The sequence below is a fragment of the Apteryx mantelli genome, chromosome 2 (assembly GCF_036417845.1).
Source record: "Apteryx mantelli isolate bAptMan1 chromosome 2, bAptMan1.hap1, whole genome shotgun sequence".
NCBI classification, from domain to species: domain Eukaryota; kingdom Metazoa; phylum Chordata; class Aves; order Apterygiformes; family Apterygidae; genus Apteryx; species Apteryx mantelli.
Window position 1 is genome coordinate 147,963,165 of NC_089979.1, and position 26,752 is coordinate 147,989,916.

General features: G+C 35.9%; 1 protein-coding gene across 1 annotated transcript in view; it reads left to right on the top strand.

Annotated features, from left to right (window-relative positions):
* MALRD1 (MAM and LDL receptor class A domain containing 1) overlaps positions 1-26,752 on the top strand; it is a 303,969-nt gene that overhangs the window by 6,888 nt on the left and 270,329 nt on the right. The window contains exons 3-9 of the mRNA XM_013949322.2: positions 1,657-1,751; positions 1,830-1,991; positions 7,801-7,894; positions 12,046-12,189; positions 17,471-17,628; positions 23,602-23,694; positions 25,915-26,122. Coding sequence (XP_013804776.1) covers positions 1,657-1,751; positions 1,830-1,991; positions 7,801-7,894; positions 12,046-12,189; positions 17,471-17,628; positions 23,602-23,694; positions 25,915-26,122 — 954 coding nt within the window. The remainder of the gene's footprint in view (positions 1-1,656; positions 1,752-1,829; positions 1,992-7,800; positions 7,895-12,045; positions 12,190-17,470; positions 17,629-23,601; positions 23,695-25,914; positions 26,123-26,752) is intronic.

The following is a 26,752-nucleotide window of genomic DNA, read 5'->3' on the forward strand; positions in this document are numbered from 1 at the left end:
AGAGCTGTTTTTACTCATTGAAATCTGTAATCTATGCAGAGTTTAAATATAGAATTAGCTTTTAAAAAGTTTTAAGGAAATTACCATTTCTGCCCCATCTGTGTAAGGCAATCCTGTGGCAGATGAAACCTGATTTTTGCATACAAGTCTTAGATACATTCGTCTTTAGAGAACTAAAAGAAAAAAGTTCAATGTTTAAAGTTTCATGAAAGTGGAAAAACTGATGAAATAGATTAGGATCAGGGATAGGGCTCTATTGTGCCACCAAGTCACCATCTGTTTTGCATGGAAAGAGTATCCTTGCGGCTGGCAGGCTCCGAAAGTGCTGTCTGAGCAGTCATGAAATGCCTAAAATGTAGGGGGAGCATGGCCACTGCTCTGTTAGCAGATTGCAGAATGCTCCTCTGTGACAGATTGCACAGTTGGCTCAAGCACTGAGCTAGTCATGGTGTCCTTGGTCAGTGCCTTTCCTGTTGCACCCAAGGATGAGAGGTCGGTGTGGATAGTTTGATATAATTATTTAGATGTTCCTGTATAATCTCCGATACTTGGTTTCTCTAGGGACATCTTTATTTTTAGGGTGGGTGGGTTTCTTGTTCTTTTTTTTTTTCCTTTTAGTCCTACTTCTTTTCATCTTCTTCCTTTCATTGACATGTTAATGTCTGAAGGCAACACTTTACCTGATGTTGCATGGAGTTTGGGAAGCAGGATAGAAGGGAGAGGAAGGAAAAAAAAGAAAAAAGAAACAGCTTGAGCCCTTCTGTTGTTTCTTTTTGCATCCTTTAAGTATAACATCTACCATCTTTGAAATCTTCATGTTCAGGAAGAACAAAATCTCAACTAGCAATATTTGATATCCTAAAACCTAGTGGTAACCCTCCATCTACTAGGAGACCTAAAACAATCTTGTCTAGTCTGTCAAAGTATGATGGCAGTCATGTTTCACTTATTCTTGTTGAGCTGTTAAAGCTTTGCTTTACATAAAGGTTTAATTTGGACTTGATCTGTGACTATAAAGATAATATTATCTTTATTGGTAGTGTGGGGAGTCTGAGGCCAACCTCTTTGTATGGGAAGGCCACAACCTCCACTCTGTAACAAGGCAATTTCCTGTGCAGCCAAAACCCAGGTCCATTTTTAACTTCTATCCAGAAGAAACGTTGTTCTGGAACATAAGGACACGATAGTCTCCTCCTCCATCTTCCCGAGCAATGCTTCCTTAAAGACTTGAACTGTTGTACTAAACCTGTTTTGCTGGTCATAATGGTTCCTTTTTTATGCATGAAATATGCAATCTTTTCAATAATTGTCATTCAAATTCTTTGACCAGCTTACTGAGCTAGTCCTAGCTTTGTTCAGAAAACTGGCATTTATTAATTGAGTATTCAGGCTATCTATACATGAAATATTTTGGAAGCCTACTTGATACTTCAGCTGAAACATAGAGAAGTACTGCATCAATACTTAATATGAACAAAAGTTCAGCACGCAATGGCTACAATTGTGGTGTGAATCTTTTCTGGGGAAAAACTTCTGGATGACTTTTTCATTATGAATTTGTACCTGTGTGTGTGTTCTTGTTTTACCAGTATCTTTCAAATATTTTTTTTTCCAAGCTGCTAAAGTGTTGTTGTTGTTGTTGCTTTTTTTTAATAGCCTATTTCCTCTCATTGCCCTCTGAAATGGGGTCGTCTTCTGCAACTTTAAGGAGCAATGTTTTCCTTCCGACTGACAAAGAACACTTTTGCCAGGTATTTTGATGCATAGTCTTTGTATTTTGTCTTTTGTCATAGTGATTTCCTGGAATAATCAGATCTTTTTTGTCCTAGATTAAGTTTTATTATTGGATCGGTCAAATGAATGCAACATTGATCGTGGGGCTTCAAAAGCATTCTGAGGATACCATTAAAAACATCTGGCAAGATTCAGCAGAACAGCAAAACCAGTGGAAAGCAAATATGATCACAATTGATAGCACTGAAAAGTTTGAGGTTGGTAAATTGCAGTTGGTAAATGGCTTATAAATCACTTTCTAACAAGGCAAAACTCAATGAAGATAAATATCTTGTGTATGGAAAGCATTATCATAAGATAAATCAGAAGCCACTTGGTAGCTCATGAATGACCCTAACAAATATTGCTCGTTCTTATCTCAACGATGTTAAAACTAACACCAAATCTCATTTAAACTGTGTATATATTTAAAATAAAGCAATCATCCTCATTGCATCATAAATTTGTGCCTGACCATAGAGAAGACACACCTAGGAGCTTAACTTTGATTACTGTTTTCTCTTAGGACCTAGCTACCTGTACTGTTAAACTGGAAGCTTAATTTATAACTGCTTTCTGTGAACTTCTACAGATGCATTCCTGGTGACAAACTTTGAATGTAACTATTCATTATAGATTTACTATTCATTGTGGCTTTGAGCATTTATCACAGAACACCTGCATATGGTTTTATATTGCTCAGAATTGCTGAAAAATAATGCAAGTCTCATAGATTATTTCAATATTTTTTATATATATTCATTCAATATATATTCATTTACACAAAACATTAGCACAATAAATGTAACTCAGGGCGATATTATCGTGGATAATGTATGCTCCCTATTATGCAGAATACTGGAAGAGAATGGGGGAGTACAGAAGCAAATTGCAGATATTTCCTCCTACAATAGTTACTGTGAGGAGTTGGTTAGCAAGCCAACCCAAAGGCATTTCTCAGGGTAAGCACAACCTCATTTCAATAAACTGTAAGAGTAACATAATTACCTGACTTGGATAGGTAACATTGTGCTTAAGGACACAAAATTGGGATTTTCAAAATAGTATTTGCCTGATCAACACTGACTGAGAATATATATAATGAAATAAATGTATCTAATTTGACACAAGTACTTATGTGTTTACCTGTTGATAACTTGCCTCTATCCAAGTGGACATACAGCAATGAGATTGTATTGCCAAGATTTACTTCTATATATACTTTTCCATCTTTTATATTGTTTAGAAAATTGACTGGGTCTGGGGACAGTTATGATATGAAGTCTTCTGCCTCTAAATTGCTGGATCAAATCTTAATTAGATTATGGCTAGGGCTAGCAAACATCATTATCCTTTGGCTTCTGTAAAGAGAACTGACGGGCACAGTCCAGCTTTAAAGAGGCAGGTGTCAAACTTGCTGCAGTAATCCTTAAAATTGACTGAAGGAATGTAGCCAGGCACCTTACCAAACGCTGAGGCTGAGCAACCCATTCTCTTCCGTTGTAAGTTTTCCCTCCAGTGACATCTTGCAAGATGTTGGTCATGCAAGTGAATACAATTCAGTTGACCACCTGAACTGGTTCTTCTGAAACTACAAGGTCTTCAGCCTATAGGGATGTCTGCAGCATTTTTCAAGGGTGGTAAAGTTGTGCAAAAATAGAGTAGGAAAAATACAGTGAAATACTTAGTAATCATACTAGTTCATTGCAGCAGAGAGGAAAATTCCCATTGCAATAAAATTGTTAAAAATGTAACTTTTTTTCTGCTCCAAACTTTGGCAAAATAATAATCTTATTGTGGACATTCATGACGATTCTCCTCAAGAAATTGTCATGTTCATTGAATTTTGATAATATTTTCTTATATTTAGATATAACTTTTTAGTGATTAAAGTTTCTAGCAAAAATCTTTGGGTGGGGGAAAAATACAATTTTTCACATAAAAATCCTTGAAAAAGGGTGTTTGAGAAATTTCTCCCCCAACTTTTCAAACATTTTTGAAATTATATTTTAATTGAAACCAACCATAGCTGCTTACTCTTTGCCCGTTTTGACCTTTTTGCCACTGCAACTGGATTCTGTACATGTGGGTCTGCTTGCAGAGGAAGCCCAATGCTATGTCAGACCTACCACTATAGCTATACTGAAGCTGTGTATTTGCCACAAATGGAGCCGCAGCATTAATTTGTAGTGCTGGCTATAGATAATGTGTATTTAGGTAATATTTGTTGATTATCATTGCAAGCAAAGGCTGTCATAAAGTAGACATTTCCATTGCAGATTCTTGGACTGAAGAGCTCTAGACTTTATGAAAGAGAAGAAAATTGAGCAATCTCTTGATCAAATGCAGATGGGAATCAGTTTGGTTAGTACTGGGCTGAACTCCTCAGAGGAGTGGATATCTGTGCTGGGTAAAGCCTGGATAATCTTTTTTTTTTTTTTTTTTTTTTTTTGCTTTAGACTCGAGCAGCTGGAGGCATCTAGTATGAATTTCTGTCATCATGGTGTGTGTGTGTGTGTGGGGGAGAGGAGTTAAGAGGAAGAGAAATTAGAACTGACTTTTCTAGAGAGTTGGGTTCAGAGCTACAGCATTGCCTCTATGCCCAGTTTAGTCAGTGGTAAACCTCTCTGACTTCAGGGCACCTGACTCAATCCTGTACTTCAACATTTTTATTAAAGTACTTCTTTTATTTTATCATCAAGAAATTTCCCCAGGTGTTCAGAACACTAGGGTATGTTGGATGTGTACAACTCCCATTTCAGAACAATTGAGAAAGAAAAAGAGTGAAAACATGCCAAAGCTGAATTTGTATAATCCTTAGTAATGAAAGTCTACAAATTTTAGCAGTTCATTAAAAATTCCTGGATTAGTTTTCAGTTGTTCTTTATCTGCTTTTGCCATCTGTGAGTTCTTCTATGCAGCAATTTGTTCAAAATATGAGTAATATAAACATTCAAAAATAATTACTTTTACTAGTACCTCTTCTTTTCTTCTCCCTCCTCCTTAATCATGCAAGTCATAAGAGCTGAAGTTACCTATAACAATTTGTAGTGAGAATTAGTGATCTTCCATTAATTGCTATTGGCTGATTAGGTTGCAGAAAGAGCTACACTTGCAGTGCTGTTCTTAGAGTAATCTGAAAAAAAAAATCTGAGCTAGATTATAAATGAACTTTGAGGTACATCTGTATATTTCATATACACTCTGACCAATAATTTCCTTTTTTGAGAATGATTATTTTTTTTCTTTAACTTTCATTTGTACTAGTCTCATTTTACTTCTAGAATGTCTCTCTGTTCTATGGAAATTTTCTGTCTTCACTGCACAGTTGTGGTTAAATTAAGATTAAAATCAAGAGAGGGATTGGCCATCATAATTCAGTTATTCTGTGAAACTCCAGCAAAATGAAGCAGCTCTGAATCCAGATTCACTGACCTGGTAACTTTGGTTTATACGTTCCCCATTTTGCTAATCAAACCAGTCAAAATATAGTGCTGGATATGACCCAAGGTTCTGAGCTTTGAGTGCTTGCCATTGGTCAGCAGGGAGCTCTTGGTAGAGACATACATAGTATGTACATTTAAATCATGTCTTTTAAATCTGTGCTTTTTATTATCTTCACTAGGCAAACATATTTTACAGGTACGTAACATATTATGTTATTAAATATTTTGCATGCTCCTATAGAGTATGAACTTGAAGACATCTCTGATTTTGCACTACCAAAGTGAAAGAGCACCTCTTTTTAGTATTGCATATCTCGCCTATCTTAAAAAATAAGTTCTGACTGTGAAGCTGTAACTGCAAACTACATAAGCTCATTTAAAAATGTAACTGGATTTCAACTTCACAATGAAGACTCACTGTGAAAAGGTCAAAAATGTAACATTTAATATCAAAGGCTTGCCAAATATTTGTTTTCTATTTTATGCTTTAAAGCAGTGCACAATACTGTCTAGAAGCTTATTTGAAATCATATAATCATAAAAATGGGAAATAAATATATTAATTGCCATTCTACTGGTGCTGTCACTGAAGTATACGTTATCTACACATGTTGCAGCAACTTTCAACATTTCAAAATGTTACTATTATGAAGCTAATCAAATGTGCAAATTTCCAAGCTACTGCATTTCATTCTATAAACATACAACTGACTGTGATATGATGACATCAATATTTTGTACAACATAGTTATTCTTTCCAATTAGACAGCAACATGAAATGACAAACATAGCAAAAGATTTTCAACCTTTTCAAACAAAAATTGGTATCAGGATTGCCCCTGTTCCCTCATAATTACTGAATTTCAAAGAACTGCATTTTTCCACTGAGTTTCTCTGATCAGCTGTTGCATAAACTCATAAGATGGCATTGTTTGTTAACAATACTATATTAGAAAATGCAGTTGTTCCATGTACTTGCTAATACTGCTCTTCTTGGAATATTTGTTAGAGAAAGTGGTTCTTGCCCATTCTTCTCTTTGCTGTACTGAGGGGAAAAAAAAAAAACAAAAATTCAAATGTGACACTGATTTCTCACTGATGATGTGGCAAAATGCATCCCACTTTCTACTGGTCATGTAATGCCAGGATTATTTGACTTTACAAGCTGTAATGCTTCTCATACAGGTCAAGTATAGTTTAAAAAACTAACAAAATAAACATGCCAGAAAAAGGAGACCACCAGAACCAAGAAGAAACCCTTGTTCATGGTTTCAGGAGTCAGTTAACACTTCTTTTCCTGCAGCAAGACAGAACCATAACGGTCATCTCCTTGGCCGAGTAGTGTAATCCTGTACTGTGGAATACCATACTCTAGTTGATAATAACTTATAGGATAAATGCAGGTTTTTCTGGTAAAATCTTGCATGCTTAAACTGTTTGCAAAATTGCCACTGACCTATAAGCTTAATATTTGAAAGTTTGTTATCTAGCATTACCCTGTACACTAAATATACTTAGAGGTATAATCTGACTCTTAATATTGTATCTCCAAGATACAGAAGAGAGTGGAGTTGCAACATCCTAAGACAGGGCTATGAAATAATTTAGAAAATGTTATTTGTATGTTTGATTTCTAGGCATTTCACTCGATGAGAAGGCTGGACTTCAGAAACTCTTTTCAATAGTCAATGGAGAAAGAAGGGAATTCAGAGCAGGAGGCTAATTTATATGCTTTGAATTACACTATAGCACAGCCTGTCTTCATACCATACCCACACTTGCATCTAACATTAGGTAGTATGAATAGCCCCTTCTTCCCAGGGTTGTGGTTGTCGAGTCCCCTTCTACTTCATTGCAGAGAAACTGGGGCAGTCTCCACATTTGCAAAATATCTAGATCATAATTTGCCCCTAAAGACAAAATGTAAAATACTTGTAACTAATTATGTAGAAGATTCTGACGGGAAAAGATTCTCGTTGTAGTGTTAGACCAGAATAGCTGTTGAGTTTTGTTTTTCAAATTGAGTTCTTCTCAAAGTCCATTTTAACTAAAAACATGTTGATGAAAGGCTTCTGACTGAAATGGTGTGTGTTGCCCTGACTTTGCTTTATATCTGTCTGTTAAATTCTGAAAACAACAACAAAAGGTTCACATTTCCAGTCTCTGGTGGAAGAATGGCTTGATAATACACAAACTCTTTCTGTTTCCTAATTATCATAATCCCTCCTTAGATTTTAATGTATTTTATTGTGGCTTCCAAGAGGCGCTTTCAGTTAAATGCAAATTCATTTTTGATTTAGATAGAAGATTAGACTAAATATCTATGCCTGCAAGCCACAGATGTGTGCAGAAAGCCCAGATGCTAATCCTCCAAAATTGTTGTGCATGATTTGTTCTCATATTTCTAATGGAAACTGTGTAAGTTAGAGCATGTGTGTGTGCGCTCCCTCTCTCTCTCTATGTGTGTGTGTGTATATATAATGTAATAGATTTTGTGTGCCTAGAGCATCTTGGAATGTTTTTTCTCTCTGTCTGTGACACTGGTGAATAGCATTTCTTGATTTGCTGTTAAACTCTGCAGGTTATTTTTTGGGGGATGGTAGAGACGCAGAGACAAGATGAAACCATTGCCATTGATGATATTTCTTTTGGTGAAGGATGTTTTCCAGAATTTGGTAAGAATTCCTTTTTCCTCAGTAGACAAACATTTTACTCTGTCTTTCCCCTTGATTAGTAGAGAGAACGCAGAGGGAAAACATTTGGTACTAAAAAGTTTTCTTAACTCTGTAATTGTCTTCATGTGTCTTATTTTCATTTCTCTAAACAATCAGCTGTCATATTACATATAAATACAATTACAAAGAACACCAATAAATACTTTAAGAAAACTGGTACAGTATAAATGCAGTAGGAGCTTCCTAAAGCTGGGAGAGCCCTAAGTCCTCAGTGGGCAGAAAAGATCTACTGTTCTTTACCAAAGAGTCAATGTCTTCAGCTGGCTCTGGAAAAGCTTTGGAGATGGCTTTAGGAAAATCCCCAAGGCACTTGTGTATATTTTTAAATGCTTGAAGATCCTGATCCTCAGCTGTAGTGGAGTTACTTTGTTCTGCTCCACTACATCCAAACAGCTGCAGTGTCAGGTTAGTCAGCTATGCAGCCAGACCTCCTGTGCATGTCAAGTTTCTTTAGCAAAATATTTCACATTTTCCTTTTTTCAACCCAATATATTTTTTTGGGAAAAGCATAAAGACCTTCCTAGCATTAATTAGATTTTTCATTGCTGTCAAGTACACAAGAAGACTGCACTGTGGCACTCATGCTGCAACATAAGGTGAGTACGATGCAAAACACCCTCTTTGCTTTCCTGAGTTGTAGCACAATAGTTGAGATTCTTAAAGTTAACTTGCTATAGTGATACAAGATATGGAATTCATTGACGCAGACCGTTCCACAATTTGTTCCACAAACAATATTGTATACTGTAGTCTAAAATAAAGGTCCTGAGAGGTCTCATTAGGAAGTACTTTTAAAAATAGATGCACGTGATTATTAGCATTTTAGAGTGCTGAGCAATTGTAGGCAGATCGCAGTAAGAGCAAGATACAAAGCTTAGCCTAATAATTCAGGGACACATACATAACTACTTCAAAGGAGATGTATACTGGGGAAATTGAATTTCAGGTAACTAAATTTGCTAATATAAACCTCTCCACGTTTCAGCCTTCTTGCAATGGGGAATTATGGAAGCAAAAGTCATATGCTTATATAAATTCCATGACTAATCTTGCTTTTCTGTTTTGTAGTGGCTTTCTGGCAGTACTACTAAAAAGCACAAGAAAGCTGATTTTAAACTTTGGCATACTTGCCTATAAGCTTAGGTTAGTTTAGAGTGTACCTTTTCTGAAAAATGAATTTGAAACTGACAGTGAAAACATCAGTGTTGGTGTGTGATTTTCCCCCAACTTCTCTTTGTTCCTCAGAGGATTCTTGCAGTTAAAAAGAAAGTGGAAAAAATGCATTGCTAGATCCTATCAACTGATGAGCTTGCTTAACCAGTTCCTGCAGGTGGATATATATCTCTCTGTTCAAAAATGTATGCTTTTTCATAAATAAAGTGCTTCTAAAACAAAAATGAAAAGAGCATCAAGTACAGAGATGAAATAATATCTCAAAGAGAGGAAGAAGTTAAAAATTGAGGGGAAAAAAACAGTGATATACTCAGCAGAATGGAGAAATCTAGGTGTTAAATATACCTTAAATGGAAGCTTTTGGAGGAAAAAGTGTGACATCCAGGTTGCCCCATTGCAGCATTAAGTACCTCAAATGTGCTCTAATAAGAACCAGTTCTTATCATCTCTAGCCTGTGCTTCTACATTAGGTGAAGTCAACTTTATGAGGTGACATCTGAGTTGCTCCCAGCAGCCAAAGAACAGGGTCAAAAGATCTTAATTTTCTCCCAAAAGAGGAATTTTACTGCTGAACATTTTTCAGTGATTAAAACGAAAGGTCAGATTAATGGCTGCTTGATTTTTGAAAGCATTTTTTCCTCTAATTTTTATGAAATGTTGGGATAAGAGGGATTTAAATGAAGACAGCTCTAATTGCATGAAATTTGTTGTTAAAATTTGCATTTTTTTCATGAATGCTTCATGATTTCTACTCCCAGGATAAATGCAGGCATGAAATGACCTGTGTATTTGTATTCGTTAGTATGAATGTGCATTTAGGGCCATGAGTAAAACAGTTTAAGTATTTGTGCTTTCAGGAGCTGTTTGATCCAAACTGTGATCGCTAGAAATAAGTGTAATTTCCTTTGAATGTAGCACATAAATATCTTCTAAAGTTTTTTTTTGACTTTTTTATTTGAAACAAATATGAAAATAATGTTTTATTTCTACAAATACAGTTGTTGCATTGAGATGACCTTCTTGTGTACTGAAGGCAGAACACTATCTTGATATGCTTAACTGTAAAAATGATAAATTCTACTTAGTGCCCCTTGTTTACTTTGGATTATTCAAATCTAATATTTCCAGACTTTGAAGCTGTTTAGATCCTTACCTGCCTATAGTAATCCAAAGTGTTTTTGTAGAAAAACTTTCCATTGATGTCATGAAGTTCTTCCTTCCCTTCTCCTTCTCCCCCCCGCCCCTAAGAAAAAGCACCCCTTTAGCCACTTGTCCAGGTCTGCTAAACAGTAAAGCTTATGCATATTTAACAAAACTATCTTTAATTACTTTATTGCAATAGTGTAACAATTTAAGACATTCTACAGTTTGTAGTTTTCCTAACAGCTTACAGATTTTGTTAATGACTTAGAACTACATATTTTTATTGTATGAACCCACATGTACCGCAAAAAAACTATTTTAGCTGTCAAATAGAGAAATGTAGTTATGTTCTAGAACACATTTGCAAAAAAAAATCTTATAATTATACCTTTAGCAGACCTTCCATTCAAAGGTTTTATATTCTTACCAAGTCTCTGTGATTGCCCTGCAGAACTCCCTCCTGACTCCTGAGGAATTATATATACAAAGAACTCTTTCATAAAGATTTTCATTCTGATCTTGCCACAGGGGTAAGGGCAAAGAGCTCCTAGGCATGAAAGTGGAATACAGGGATGGCAGTCAGACAGTCCAGCATACTAATCTTACTGTTGTCTGAGAGGCTGCAGAAATTAGAGTTGGAATGAGTATTTTATCCAAAAAGACTGGGATCACTATCAAAAATAAAATAAAAACCTGAGAAATATTTACAATTAAAAATTCAGAGTTAATCAAAATATTTGTTTCAATAATTGAAAAAGCACTTAATGAAGAGCTTGGCTCTTTTGAGTGTATTTACAGCTTTTTTCAAATGGTGAATTTGTCAAAATCCATCCTTTTCTAGAGAGATTATTCTAGAATTTTGTATTTCCCATTGGAAATAAATTGCCAACAAGCTCTTTTCAGCTGACACGCTTAAAAAAAAAAAGTGTATGTGAATATGCAAAGCTGATAAAAGGAGAAAGGAGGTTTGTAACATCAGCTGGAAGTCATGTTTCTCTGAGATGGCAGTAGTGTGACACAAATAACTTTGCAAAGTAGACAGTAACGTGTATGTATACTGACATAAAATTATTTTCTCTACACAGTTAAGAATCTTCATGTGTTTTCCAAGATACTCTGGCTGCTATTTAAAAATTGATATTAACCAGAAGATTGCTTTTCCTCTGTAATAACATAAAGAAATGGAACCTTCATTATCAAATTGCAATCCTGTTTAAAAGTAGTGACTTTCTTCCTATAGTACTTATTAATTGCATGAAACTTTGCAGCAACACTGTGGCATCTCAAGCTTCAAGAATTTTAGAAAATTCTTGAATGTGTGGTGATATATTCAGATCCTTTTGGTTCTAAAATGGAGAATTGTTGTAAATATTATGAAGATGTTTAGTTTAACCTTTCAGTCAGAACGGATTTTACTGTAGCTATCATATAGAAAGATAAATAGATATTTCTTTTTATGACGTGTTTCTGATATCCCCTGAGAACACACTCTATGGAAGGGAATTCACAAAGGTTATAATGATTGGCCAACACAAATACTGATAAGTTGCTCTGAAAAAAACATCCATCTTTAGGGAGTGATTTTCTAAAATGGTATCACTGAAGATGGCAGCCTTGAATATCAGATACACTTGCTGGTAGACTGCACATTTTTGAGGTAACCAGTGTCAGAAGGATTGTCAAGTGGTTGAATGAGCATATGTTTCTAATGGGAAATAGTCTCACAAATAATGTCATTTTAAGAAGTTGAATGATTACTTTGCTTTGCCTTTTAGCACAGCAGGCGTCCAGTTTTGAGCTTGGCATGTGTGAGTGGAATTCAGATCCAGCAGCTGTGCCCACTACGTGGGCACATCTGCAAGCAGGGCACAAGCTTGCCTCCCTCTCCTCTGTGAAAGCTCGAAGGAACAACAGTGAAGGTAAGAACCGTGAGTTAATGCATATTAGTTATCTTTAAGAATATGGTGCTTTTTAGGTAAAGGTGGTGACCCGATGTGGAAACAGAACAAAAATATAAAAAGTAATTGTATTCATTTTGTACTTAAACTTGCTTTTATTTTGAATATTTAGTAAGGGTGAACACACATGCTGAAAAAACATAAAAAAATTTTGATGCACAAGTTTCCATATAAGCTAGTCATTGGGTTACTCTACAGCAAATCCTTTCTATAAGGTCTATGCTGTGATTCCTTGGTGAAATTAAATTAAATCCATCTAAGTCAACAGCCCTGGTGTGTTTTTTTGTTTTGTTTTGAATGTTTGGCAGTGTTACTTGTGCAGTGCTACTGTGTTTGAGCATATGCTCAGTAATTTCACTTTAAATCTTTAATTAGGTAAGCTGGAGATAAATATTTATTATACAAATTAGATTATTACTCTTAAGAACAAAATAACATAATGCACCTGCAATTTTCAGAAGTAAAATGCAGCACTTGTTTTTTAAAGCCACTATGTAGTGCTTGTCTACAGGTTTATGGGAAAGGTTTTTGAAAGCTTAATGGATATAAATGTGCAAGTATTCTAACATGAAATGGAATCCCCACGCCAGTGAAGTGTTTGGCGTGTCTATTGAGAGTGCCTTCAGAGAGGTTAAGTAGCACTAGTTGTAATGGTATAACTTGTGATGTAGCTTTGAAGAACTGATAGCATGATGATTACTGCTTGAACTCTGAGCCCAGAGAAATGGAGTACATCTCACTGATGGCAGCCTAAGTGAATGAGCCATTAGGTATTGTTTTGTTTTCAGAGATGCTTCTATTAGATTTTTAGCATGTATTTCAAAATGTCTGATAACCGTAAGTCAAATTACAGTGGAATACTAAGCAAAAATGATTAAGTGTATACACGCTATTAAAATGAATTTTTGCAAGTTAACATTTCTTATATACAAGAGAGGGCATATAGACTGGTAAAGCAGATATTTTTCCACCTCATCTTAAAAAAAAAAAAAAAAAAAAAGTCACAGCATCCTTTCATTTCTACCTGGATACCTGATGAAGAAAGAATTTTTTTATTATTATTATATACTTATTTTCAACACCTCCCTGGAACATGTTGCCTCGCTGCTACATCTTAACATGATATCTGAAGGGCTAGCAACGGTAATGGGCTTCCCTTTTATGGCAATATTGTGCTAATGTAAATGATACTGAAATTCTGTAACTAGCTTCTACAGGACCAGGTCACAAGCAATCTCTGAAACAGAACATATTTTGAAATGTCTATCAATATAGGTGTTTGGGCATCATTGTGCAAAGATGCATGGGTAATTGAGCAGGCTGGACACCATGCAAAACAACTGCTTGAGGATACTGCCTGAAATCCATATCATCAAGGAAAAAACAGCATGTGAGAAGAGATGAGAAATGTCAAAACAACACATACAAATTAGTTCATCATTAATGTTGGGGAAAAAAAGAAATCCGAACTATGATAGCTCACTTCTCCTCACTACATTCAGCTTTTTTATGCGAATTTTTAAAAATATAAATGAAGAAGTCTGATATTGACAAATTCTAAAGAGTAAGGAAATGGTATGCAAACCTCAAAAATGCCATGCTTGAAGGCTCAACTTGCAATGCAAATAGAACTTGACTAAGCTTTAGCTTCTGATTTTGATCAAAGCTTTCAATATAATAAATAGGAAAGGGGTAAGAAACTAAATTATGAAGCAGAGGTCTAGACAATTATATTTATAAAGAAAGGATTGCTTATACACTTTGAATAATACTCCTTTCATGAGTTCTTAAATTTAATAAAATACTTTCTGTCCTTGGATGGCTTTTTTGTTCTTTTATTGCTTCTTTTCTCCAGTGTTGTCTTGTAGGCACTTTCTCTGTAACTTTTCCTTTTAATTTCTCTATTTCTTACAGAGGTTTTATATTGTCCCTTAATGCTGTTCAGAATATACATAATTATTTTATTTATGTAGTTTCCATAGTTCATTCTTCTTATATTGGATTAATCTAGTTTACATAAATGTTACCCCAGGTATAGGAAACTAATGAAACCAATTATTTACATAATAAAAATAATTCTTAGAAGATACTAAAAAAAAAAAAACTTCTTGCCTTTCTTGCCTTTTAAACCCAACATTTTACAGATACCTAATGATGAAAGCCCCTCAATTCTAAACATAAAGAAAATAGCCAGATCATTAGAATATTTAATCCTCCTATTAAATTACACTTTTTAAGATTTCATCCATGACTTGTGAATTCACGAAAATTCATCTCCAAAGAGTTGAAACAATGACAGTTCATATCTGACCTCCTCTTCCCCCAAAATGTCTGAGTGGGAAGGTTGTGGGAGACTGGTTCAGAGACAATTGGCCTGCGGGGGAAGAGAACTTGCCAAAAAAGAAAAAGTCTCATTTTGTGGTTCAGCTTTAAATTAAGGCTTAGTTGTTACTCTGAAACTAGTAACTTAGACTGCACGTTGCACAGCTTGTGAACTAAAAGAACATGGATTAAACAAGAAGGAGCAACCAAGGATTTGAATTGGAAAACGGCTGAAACTGTGCCAGCAGTTAAATATTTGAGTTTTGAACCTACAGAGTAGCAGGCTGCAGGCAGATCTGCCAGACCATCCCAGGTCTCGGAAGACACAGGACCACCTCAGAAAGAAATTCTAACATTTCAGTTGCACTCCAATATGGTCAGGTCTGATCTTTCTGGAAGACTCAAAGATTTTGCTTACAACAGAAAAATTTTCTTCAAAGCTGAAAGAAATAAGACTTTCCATCTAAAAGCCTGATTAAGCAGCCACACGGGGAAAAAGAAAAGGCTTTATGGAATGATATTAAAGTCTACGCTCTCTGTTTTGGCAGCAATCCCAGCCTCTGCTAGTTGATTTCTGTAAATAGAAATGAACAAATGAAGAATGAATCTTGCCAGAAGCGTATACAACTCTGCCACTCGATAGCCCTACTACCACATTGGCAGGAATGAAATGACCTTCCTGGGACTCTTGTTCTACTTATGAAAGAACGGTGAAGTTTTACACTTCAGAAAGCCTTGAAAATTCATGAGACAATGCGTAAAGAAGTTCAGATCATAAATACAGTAATACACTATACAGTGTCTGGAACTGAGGGAAATTTAGACCTTAGAGAAGAGCTAGCTGCAAAATTTGTAACAAAGGAAAGAAAAACATTCCCCAAACCATTAATCTTTAGAAAGCTACTCAATAGATGTTGGCTGAAGGTAACAAATTTCTTCTCCTGAAAGAGGGAAATAAATAAGCATGTTAGCATAGCTGATTGCTTGTCCAGTTACACTGACATGTTTCTATTTATACAGGCTATATCCAGGAAAGAAAAAAGGCCTGTATTTGCAAGACAAGAGTTTCTAGAGTCTTTATTTCTAAAGATAAGCTTCCATTTATCTTCAAAAATTTTCCTAATACTTGCACAAAGCTTATTCCCTGAGGAACAATAAAGCATCCCTGATGGATACGTAATCATTCTGAATGTTTCATAGAACCTTAATTTGTCTATTGCTATTCACTTGCTTTCTTATCTAAAATGTATGCCAATTACATTATTTTTAAAGATTCAGGAACTTAGAATGAAAGATGAAAAAGCATATTAGCATTGGGCTCTGAAAGGAAAATCTAGTAACACAACCAGTAGTTGCATTTAACATTGGATAGAGATTTAAGTTCTGGTATCACTTAGACAAACGTTTAATTTACACAGTGTGAGTGCCACCTTGGTTTCATTTGAGACAGCTGTCAGTATATAAAAAGTAACCATGGAAATATTTTTCAGAATTTATGGAAGGTATTAGAAACAATGTTTAAAATATTTCTCTTAAATATTTATATTTATCTTTAGAAAACGTATTGCGAAGTATTAGAATGTTTCCCAATTTCAGTCTAAAAAAGCAAACCAAGATCATTAATAGGTCTGAAATTTATCACATGCATATGCATGGTTTCAAGAAGAAACAAAAACTTGGAGTTGATTTTTATAAGGGCATCAGTTAGAGAATTCTGTATTTAGATAAAGAACAGGTACTGTAAATTCTAATGTTAATGTATACTTATGTCCTGCAGAGCACAGAAGCCATAGAAGCATAGACGCTTTGTTAATCTCTTTAAAATAGAATGCTGGGTTACTTGTGTAATGTTTCCTTTATATCAAGGCTAGCTTCTGTGGCATGAAATTACAAACCTGATTTAAATGAAATTGCAAGCATATGTTTCGGTGTAAAAGGTTGCACAGATGAACAGTAAAGTAGCAACAAAAGGAAAAGCATGTGGTACCTTACAAAATCAAACATTTTCCATGTGAAAATGACTCTTTTTTTCCTTCAGCTTGAAATAATGCATGAGTAAGTCTGCATCTGAGGTAAGTTGTCTTTACGGATGTGAGCACAGAAACTTAAGACCTTTCTTAGAGGCTTGTTTATTATTTTAATTAGGTGCTTCAGGAGATAGCAAAATATTTTGTGACTCAGGAAGGGGGGAAGAAAGACATGCTGTGTTTGATAAAAGGTATCTAGCCTTCTTATTTGTGACAGACATGAAATGCTGCTGAGTGGATGGAGTATTCTTTTAGATCTCTGTAAGAATACTTTTATAAGGGGCAGAAGGTCAAGAATAGCCCAAATTGGTTTCTTGCTTTAGATGGAAAGACAATATGCTCCCAACACTTTGTTACAGAAATTCTGGCTCAGCACTAAGGAACTTCATTACATGGTAGAGATGCTACTGTTTCCTGTAGCAGTAAGTCAGAACACTTCCCCCCCCCCCTTTTTTTTCATTCTGAAGAGTCTACAGAAGTGTTACTGTAAAAAGATATTTCTTAGAAACCATAACAGGAAAGAAGAAAGCCCAGTTTCCAAATAAATGTAAGTTTAGGTATTGAATGGTTGAAAATGTAAGGTGGCTGAACTGAATGCGGGACCGTTCACAGCTTTTGACACACAAAGTAACAACTTCAGGATGCTATCAAATGCTGTAATTCTTGGTTGCTGGGGTTACTCTGTGAGGAAAATAAAGACAGATATCTCTTTTCTTTTTAAATAGGAAATGCATAGAGGATGCCTAAGTCATGTCTTGAGCATGACAATCGAACTCCCCTGTTTGGGGGAACAGGGCAATGGTTTTATTACAGGAAAGCAGTAGTCCTTATTTTTAAGGACTGAGACACAAAAGATATATTTTTCTGAAAAAGTGTACTTTTCTCTTTTTCAGGCCATTTTGTGTGGGTAGACGCTAACGACAACACATTATACAAAAGTGCTTATCTTAACAGCACTATGTGTCATTGCTTCAGCAAGAATTGCCATTTTCAATTTCATTACTCCATGGCAGAAGGCAGCATTCTCAAGGCAGTGCTGTATACTAATCAGGTAAGGCGAAATGTGTTTTCATATCTAAACTGTGAAGATACGGCAGCCCAGCTCTTACCAGCCGGACTACAAGGAAATATACCTGTTAGTACATGCATGGCCCCCATATTAGGAGATTGCGAGTATCACATCCTGTAATTTTGTGTAGTTCCACTAATGTATGCAATTGTGAAACCTGGGTATGTGCCATGTCAGCCATAAACTGATTCAATGGGTGAATGTTCTGCAATAAAAGTCCAAAGAGAAACTGTGACTACTACAGAATTAAATGGTTTGGTGGTTTTAGGGGAAGAATCTATAGCAGTAGTTCTTCCAGCCTCCTTCTGTACCAGGAACAGGAAAACCAGTGGCAGGAAGCCTTAAACTATGCTTGTGCTTTATGGAGACACGCAATAAAAGTGGCTGGCTCGGTATGTCTGGAAAGCTCTTGCTTGGTCACCTGACTTGCTCTGCCCACAGCTTTAGAACAATAATTTTCTTGTTCTTCTACCTATTAGCAGTTAAAATGAACATGTCAAACTGTAACACAAATGCTGGTTCAGCAATGATAACCATTTCCATTTCACTTACCTGACTTGTGTTGTGGAGACTTTCTGCTGTTAAAATGTCCGCTTTCAAAGTCCTGTATAATAACTTAATATTGATGCTATTGTACTGTTACCTAATGAAAGCAAGAGCAGTATAGCTGGTTTCATTAAGTTAATGGCTCTTCTATTTTGATATTGGAATTAAATTCTTGTCACCCAACAGTACAAGTATTTAAAAAGACAGATCCATTTCATACTTTATTCTCAAAACTGGGATACAAACAAGACTGAGAAATAACACTATAAAGAGATCTAAGTATAGGAACATCTTATTTCTCTTCCACTACATCTTCAAGAATTCATGAAAAAGGCTCGTGCTCATTTTTCATTTATAAAAAGGGAGTAGCTCTATTCTTCTGTGCTGCATTACTGTGTCAGGGAACTGTAACCTGATCAGCATTCTGGTCAGATGCAGGGAGATCTGTGCCATAATGCTTGCCAATAAATTCCCCAGCATGACACCTATGGCAATCTTGTGACAGAGTAGGAATACAATTTCAATGGCTTACCTAAATAGGATCAGTGGATCCTATTTAATGGTCATCTTTCACTGAAAATAGAACAGAAGATACAAGCCCCAAAAGTGAGAAGACTGACATTTGAATTATTACAATATTGGGGGGATAAATTGAATTAATTGATAAATAACTCTACAGATATGCATTAGAAGTGCTTTTTTGGCAGTATCGGTTCAGCCTGCGCAGTTTCCACAGGTTCTCTTATCCCTTTGTTTTAGTTATTGAATTTCTCCTTCAGTCAAAGGAGTATTTATTACATGTAGTCTTTTTTGGATCTGCTATGAGCCTGCATCATACTGCAAAATATGGCAGAAATCCCTTCAGAAACATAAGCCTCTACTGGAAGCTTCACAAACCAAAAGCTCCCAGACTCATATTTTTGAGTTTCTTCAACCTAAATGAAGGAGAACCTAGCTTGCACACATTTTGTTACTGAACAAAATGCTTGTTTATGAAAATCAAATGACTCTTCAAAACTGGCCACATATTGAGCAACAGAAGCAAGAGAAAATGTTAATGGTTCTGACTTTGGAGGACAAGGGAGCTGCCATCCCGGAGGCTGTCAGTCAAAATAACCTGTCAATTGCATCATCTGTTACTATACATCCCTCCCCCCAGCCTTTTGCTTTTTATAATGGTTAATAGAACCTCTCATCTCTAGATAATTTGTGCTATGGCCCAGTACTGAAAATCCTGGCTCAGGCAGAAACTGGGCTGCATTTAACGGTCTTGCTCAGTACAGTTCTCAGAGGGCGAGCACTAGAGACATTCCAAATATGTCCTTAGCCCGCCTCACCCTTTTAGCACAGAAGCCAGAGATGAGTGAATGTGTTTTCTAATCTACACGTTATGACATCAGTTGGAGGATGATGCAGAGAATTTAAATTGCTCTTGTGTATGGAACAGGGTAGAAAAAATGTACGGTTTTTGTTGATGGTATTCTGTTGTTGACTTGCATTTAACTTGCGGTCCGTGTTAGTCTGCATATCTTTTTCCGTGTTACTGCTCATCTAGCCAAGCTGCTCTTCATTTCATACTTCTGCACTGAATTTTTCTTTCCTAACTATGATACTCTATAAGTCTTTGAACTTTGTTATTGGTTTCAAACTGTCTTATATACATCAAGATAATTTTAAATTCTAATTCAAAGTGGTTGTGGTTCCTCCCAACTTAGTGTTATCCACATTTTTTTTTCTCCATTTCACCATCCAAACAGTTAATGAACACAATAAATTACATCAGATCCTGGGACAGACCTATGCAGAGCCTTATTTAATGTATTCTTTCAGTTTCATACGAAAAGACTGACAGTCACTCTTTAAATATTTGTATACCTATCTCTGTACCCATTTGTATGCCCCTTTTACAGTAATTTCAGTGCCAAATTTCCCAAACTTGCTCAAAGAATGTCCTATGAAATTATATTAAAAGCCTTACCACAGTCAAGTCACTTCTAATTTTTCAAAGCTGTTTACTGTGTCAGAAAGAAACAGATTACACTGGCTGAATGTGACTTGCTCCTGATCAGAAGCAGTTAAAATTAGTTTCTCACTTTCTAATTCTCTAGTTGCTTACAAGATTATTGTTAACAATTTGTTCCAGTGTCTTACGAGCTGCCAGCTTTCAGCTGATTGGGCTATAATTGCATAGTCTGTATTTTTCCCTTAACCATAATGTATATCCTTCTTTGTTCTCTCAGTTCTGCAGTTTCCCACACGTTCTCCTCAGGTTCTCAAAGATAATTATTAATAATAAGATATTCTTTCAATTATGTACCCTTAACTTAAAATTTTCTGATTCACTTCCAGTTTCAGTACTTCTGGCCTATGCATTTGTTAAATTGTTCTTCTATTCTGGCCTGTGTTTGCATTCACAGTTGGCCATATTAACTGTCTTGAACATCTGATTAATGTTAAACTTTTCTGTGAAAACTGAAACCAAAGAAGGTTTTGTTGACCTCAGTCTATCATGTGCCATTTACTATTTGCTCATTCCTCCCATTAGTAATGGTCTTATACTTCTTCCTTCCATCTTCTTAATCTTTATCTTGTATGGATTGTAAAAGACTAAAATACAGAATAAAAGGTAACTTCAACCTATGTTTATATGTGCAAGCATATTTGTACCCTAACGTACAGAAATTTCTGTAAGTGTTCAGCAACACTTCCAAAGCTATGCAAGTACACTCCTCTGCAGAAAAAGTGAAAGGTGATCCATTAATCATTATGGGGGAAGAAATAAACATTTGTTCCAAATTACTTGCTGAAATGAAAGAAGCAGGGACAAAATGATGAGTGCAGTTGCACAACAGTATGCAAATGTACCTGCAAAGATATATCGAATAATAAATTCTGTATTTTATAAATGGAGTTGAGAAAAAGTTTGTGGTTGTCTCTTCCACCCTTCAGATTTGAGAAGCATTATCGTAATAAACATTGCAAGAAGAAAAAATGCATCTCTCAGTTCTTGCCTACTTTAGCCTCCCAAAAAATTGTTCTTAGTTGGTATATATTGCAATAAATGGAATAGAGTCATGATATTTTAATAACATTGTGCTATCCTGTATCACCCAAATAAATCTCAGGGGAAAGTACTGAAAAGACAATACACTGAGCCTTCTAAAAGAAGATTAGAGAAGTAAGGAATGTGTTAAAGGAAAAAGAGGGATTAACCCATTTGTACCAGAGCAATGAAAGAAACCAACAAGCAGTATGAATTCACCAGAGAAAACGTTGCTGGGAAGGGGAAAATGGTATTGTTGGCTCACTGGAGCTGTATAAAACCAGAGGGTACAATAGCCAATTTAAAAAGTTGCTGCAGCTGAGACATTTACTGCTTTCAATGTAAGAAAGAGCCCTAGAAAGTGTGGATACTGGCAAGTGTACAGAAAACTCAGTTTACCCCTGCCAGCTGTTTTTATTAAAACAAATTGGGAAGAAAGATTGCCGTAGGGGATGGATGCCTAAAGAAGTTAATTGCATGCCAACAGAATTATATAGTATCCAAATACATCCAATCAAACAGTAAATGTACACTATCCCTACAAGATATGCAAGTGTGTTTGGAGGGTGTGTGTATTTGTGTGTGAGGGAATGTGTGTGCGCCCAGTCATATTAACCAAAGCATATCTAAAAGCATTATTTTAGTACTAACCACAGGCTATGATTTTAGTCTGGTTCCTAGTATATAATCCTTTTCTGTGTCTTATACCTGGCTATTGTTGGCTAATATCACTAATAGGTTTGCTTTGGAAGCTGAACTATTCTGCAAAATGAAGCAAGTTTTATGCAAAATGAAGCATTCTTGACATTGAAAAACTTTTGCTGAACTATCACATGAACAAGTAGAGAAATGCATCTTATATGGATGAGGAAGTTCACAGCTGACTTATTTCTGCAATCATGTATGCCATGTGGCTTATCCAACTCTGATCATTTACATCATTTAGTGCTTGGAATTGGGGCACTGGCTTGGCCCCGTCTTGTGGTTTTCCAAAACTGATCCTAGAACGCTTGCTCAATAGAGACAGTCTTTTAGCTTTGCTAATATGTTATAATAGTTGAAGCCTTGATAGAAAATGAGGGTAAGCAATCAGCTATTAGTCACTAAGCATATTAGTATTGATCTATTCATTCAGACCTCTTAATCCATAAAATAGCGGATGGTATCTTCTTCCTCTTTTTTGTATTGCAAGAGAGGAAAAAAAATAACTGTCCTTGTCTGTCTCAGTGATAACTTTTTATTTACTTATCACATCCTCCTTTTATTCATCTCCTGTAAGGTAAACATCTCAATCCTTTCAATTTCTCTCCAAACAAGAAACTTTCCATTTCTGTTATCCTGCTTCATATCTTTTTCTGAACTGCCTCTAATTCTGTAATATCCTGTGTGAAAAGATTTGACCAATTCTTTGCATAGTGTCATAAAAGAGGTCTCTCTAATTCCTGTAATGGTAAATCTGTTTGTAGATGTTTCTTATATTAAAGTTTCTTCCTTCTTCTTTCTTTTTTTTTTCCTGTCTTGTTGGTTTTACTCAATATTGGAGCTGATTTTGGAAAGGGTTTTATTTAGGGAAAGGAAGTCCACATGGCTACATTTCTTTTCTTTAAACTGACCTCTGCACTGTCCACTTATGATTGTGACCAGAAGCAGAATAAGCATGAGCTTGTTTTCATCAGATTATTGAATCAAAAGGGCATGGAGTGCCTGCATAAAGTGTGCTCCAGTGTATTCAGCACTCTTGCTGTTATACTCAGGAGCTGGAATGAATATGGGGATTGAAGTAGCTCAGAACATGACTAGGGTTTGTTGGGTAATACTCTGTCTGCTTGTTTTTAGATTAACAGACAAATTTTCAACACAGTTTATTGGGTAATTTTGACAGACTCCAAATTCAATTTGAAGTAAGGAAACTAAATCTAATAAAGTATATTGTGTTATCAGTAGCTATAAAAAAAGAAACTAAAATTGAAAGAGCCAGGGCTGTTTTCATTAATGCTTCTGGAATTTTTGCCCTCAGTTTCAGTGAAGGTCCATATATTTTTGGAAATGTGTTGCTAAGTTTGGCAGAAATAAGGCTTAATTTACACATTTATACACAGAACCTTTAGTTCTACCAAGGTGCCTCCTGCTAATTATATGATTAACCTGGTTAATCACAGTAAATATGTCTTGTTTTCTCCTCTTTCCTGTAGAGTCCAATGCAAAGTTTGCAAATGAATATGTGAAGTTGTATTTCCTCTTACAGAGTGACTAGGTATATGGTAGTGATCTGGCTAGGAATGAAAAGACCAAGGATAAAAAGTGGTGTTGATAATTTATAGGGAGATGAAAATTAGCTTCATAACATCATATTCTGTATTCTACAGGAAGAACATATCTTGTGGGAAACCAACAGAATAACTAACAAGGAATCGGTCAAAGTTGACATACAAATACCAGAAGGGCTAGAAAAATTAAAGGTATGAATGAAAAAGGCAAGTGCTTGATTTTTTGAACACAATTCACTTTATTGTTTATAAAGCTTCTAGGGAACTTAGAAACTTATTAAAATGATACATATTCAGAAAGGCTTGCTGGTTTTAATTACTTCAATGTGAGCAAAACTCTTGGTTATAGCTCAGCAACAACAGTCTACCTGTTCGCATCCTGAAGCTACTAGCTTTAATAACAAACAGGAAAATGTATATGTGTCTCCGCATACTTTGGTTACAGTCTGAGTCCATCTCAGCACATTGTAATATAAATGCCATTAAGTGGGATGGTGTGAATGATGTATGTGTGATTTCAGTGGAAAGACATAAACCAGTAATTGTGGGATAGAATCCTCCCCTTGAATTTTCAGGTGGAGAGAAGAATGCAAATTTGCAACTACTTAGTCCTTTAATTTATAAATTTCTATTTTAAGTAATTTTACATTGATTTTTTTTCATAATTCCGTAAATAAGCTAGATATTTGACTGTCTCAATAGTCAGTTGAAAAAGTAACCTCTGTGAAAGGACAAAAATTAAGCTCAGTACAGGTATTAACATTTCTGATATATATTGGAATGAATGCATTTCAGCAAGGCAGTAGATTATAAGTACCTATTATGGCCCATCTCTTGTGATTTCCCATAAGAAAAAGGGTAGATAAAGAACCAGATAAGTGTGATATTATCTATAATAACTAAAAGTAAATAAACAAAAGGGTGCTGAGGTTCCATTAAAAAATAACAAAATTGAGCTTTCTTGTACAAAGACGGTATGCATCACTTGGGCTTAAGGAAGGAAGGATGCTGTCTTTAATTACTTGACTATGTAATATTTTCACCATAGTCTGTCATTTGAGCTAGTAGAGAACTGATAGCATTTGTCATTTTGAAGAAATTGTCACTAGTGGAAGATAGTGACATATATCGTTCTTATTTCTTAGAGAGCAAACATCTCTCAAGATTTCACTCCAACCTAATTTCCAGGCTTTGGGGAGTGGGTTAGTGCCTTCTGCTTTTGCCTCGAACCTTGTCTGTTCTAGTTTCCTTCCATTTTCTCCGAAACTCTTGTCCAGCTTCCCTTTCCTTTAGCTATGTCTTTCTTCTCCTGCACAATTACTTTCTGAGATTCCCATCTCCTGCTCTGATCATATTCCTCCTGTCAAATACTACAGCTCTGTTTTTGATTTGTGCCTCTAAATCCTGCTCTTGTCTCTCAGTCCTCACTACCATTCCCATCTTCACCTTCTTCATGAATCTAAGCCTGCTTCCTCCTCTTTGCTACGTTAGCTCAGGCAAAAGAAACCTGGGGTGCACAAGTGGGATAATCTCCTTGCTTTCAGACCCAGAAATGCTGGAATCCACAATGGCGGGAGCAAGACATGTTCCACCAAAATGCCACTGCTTTAAAACTTCTTGTGGAAAATCCAGTCAGTGTAAGGGAACTGTGTGGAAAAGGGAAATGCTCCTTGAATCTCTATGCATCTGTCGATAGCGGTAAAATAAACAGGGCCAGGGCACAGGTCCAAGGACTGGCATGCAATAACCCATATAATTAAAGCATTAGCATGATCCCTAGTGAGGTTTTGTCTCAAGGAAACTGGCTGTCTCCCAGACAGTGCCTGGAATAGTTCAAGGGTTAACAGCAGGCAGGGACCATCCCCAGTTGGTAGTCTGGATGCAGCCACCTTATTTTAAGAGATGAAAGAGTGATTAGTTGTTGAGCTATGCCATGCCAGCTGGCACCTGAGGAGAGTCCCCAGTCCATTTTATTCACCTATATGAGTGTAACCTAAAATTTTTCTTTCAGTATCTGCAAAATGAGATTTTGAAGGGACTTTGAAGTAGATTCAAGAAAATCTTCACAGGTTCTTTATGACACTAAATTTTAGGTCCTTCCTCCAAAGTGTAGAGCCATTATAGCTTTTTAGCCATATGGTTATGAGATTTAGTGTTTTTCTTTATGGTAGGCTTTTGCTTAACTTCACTCTTACAACTTGTTGAACCATTTTAGCAAAAAATTTTCAAAAAATTCAACCTGAGGTAGGCATACAAAATTTTAGCTTCCAATTTTAAATTTGGCATTATTATAAAAGCTTCATCATAGAAAGCTCCCAGTGCATTCCCAGGGCTTTACTCTTCTGTGGAACAAAAGATCAGCTTCTTTCTGTTGTTTGTTAATGCAAGTGTTTTAACTGTAACAATCCACAGCTTACTTTTAAAGGCGCAGTTCAGAGCAGAGCAGGTTTTATCTGTCTGAATAACATCCAGCTCATGGACACTACGCTACCAGAGTCACCAGGTTTCTGCTCCTCAGACAAATTCAGCTGCACTGATGGCCAGGCTATCGAACGAGGGGCAGCTTGCGACTCCCACCCAGACTGTTCCGATGGAAGTGATGAGGCTCCAGCAGCTTGCTGTAAGTAAATCGCATTGCTTTAGGAAGACATGATGCTGAAGGGTATTGTGACATCTGACCAGATGTATCCAAGAAATGGCTCAAAAATTTACAATTATTATTTAGACAGCTTTGTTCCTGGACTTTAATGATGTACAGATTCATGACGATGTTCACAGCACATTCTGCTATCGTGCATTTTTCTTCTTTCCGCTTCTTTCTATTTCTATCTTTCTGGCCTTAGCAATATGTTTTGGATCCAGATGCTGATTTTTTAAGTAGCTGCAGAAACACAAAATTTTGAATATTTTTGGCTAAATATATTCCTTACATATAATGTTTATAACCTGTACTTCCCTAATTTTGAGAGAGACTGAAATTTGCCTTGGGATTTGTTGTTTGAATATTTCTCTGATTTGGACTGTCTATGAGTTAATGTGAGAAAATGCATTTGGTGATATAATATTTGCATGATGATATATTTCCCCCATAAATTGGTTTTAAAGTAATATTAATGTAGTGACAGCTATAGTTCAGGAGCTGTAACTTAGCCACATTATTTTTATTTGAAAGTTGCTCATAAGCCATGTCTTCAACTATGTAATAAAGAGAAAAAAAATTTTAAATTACTGGAAGATATCTGTAATACTT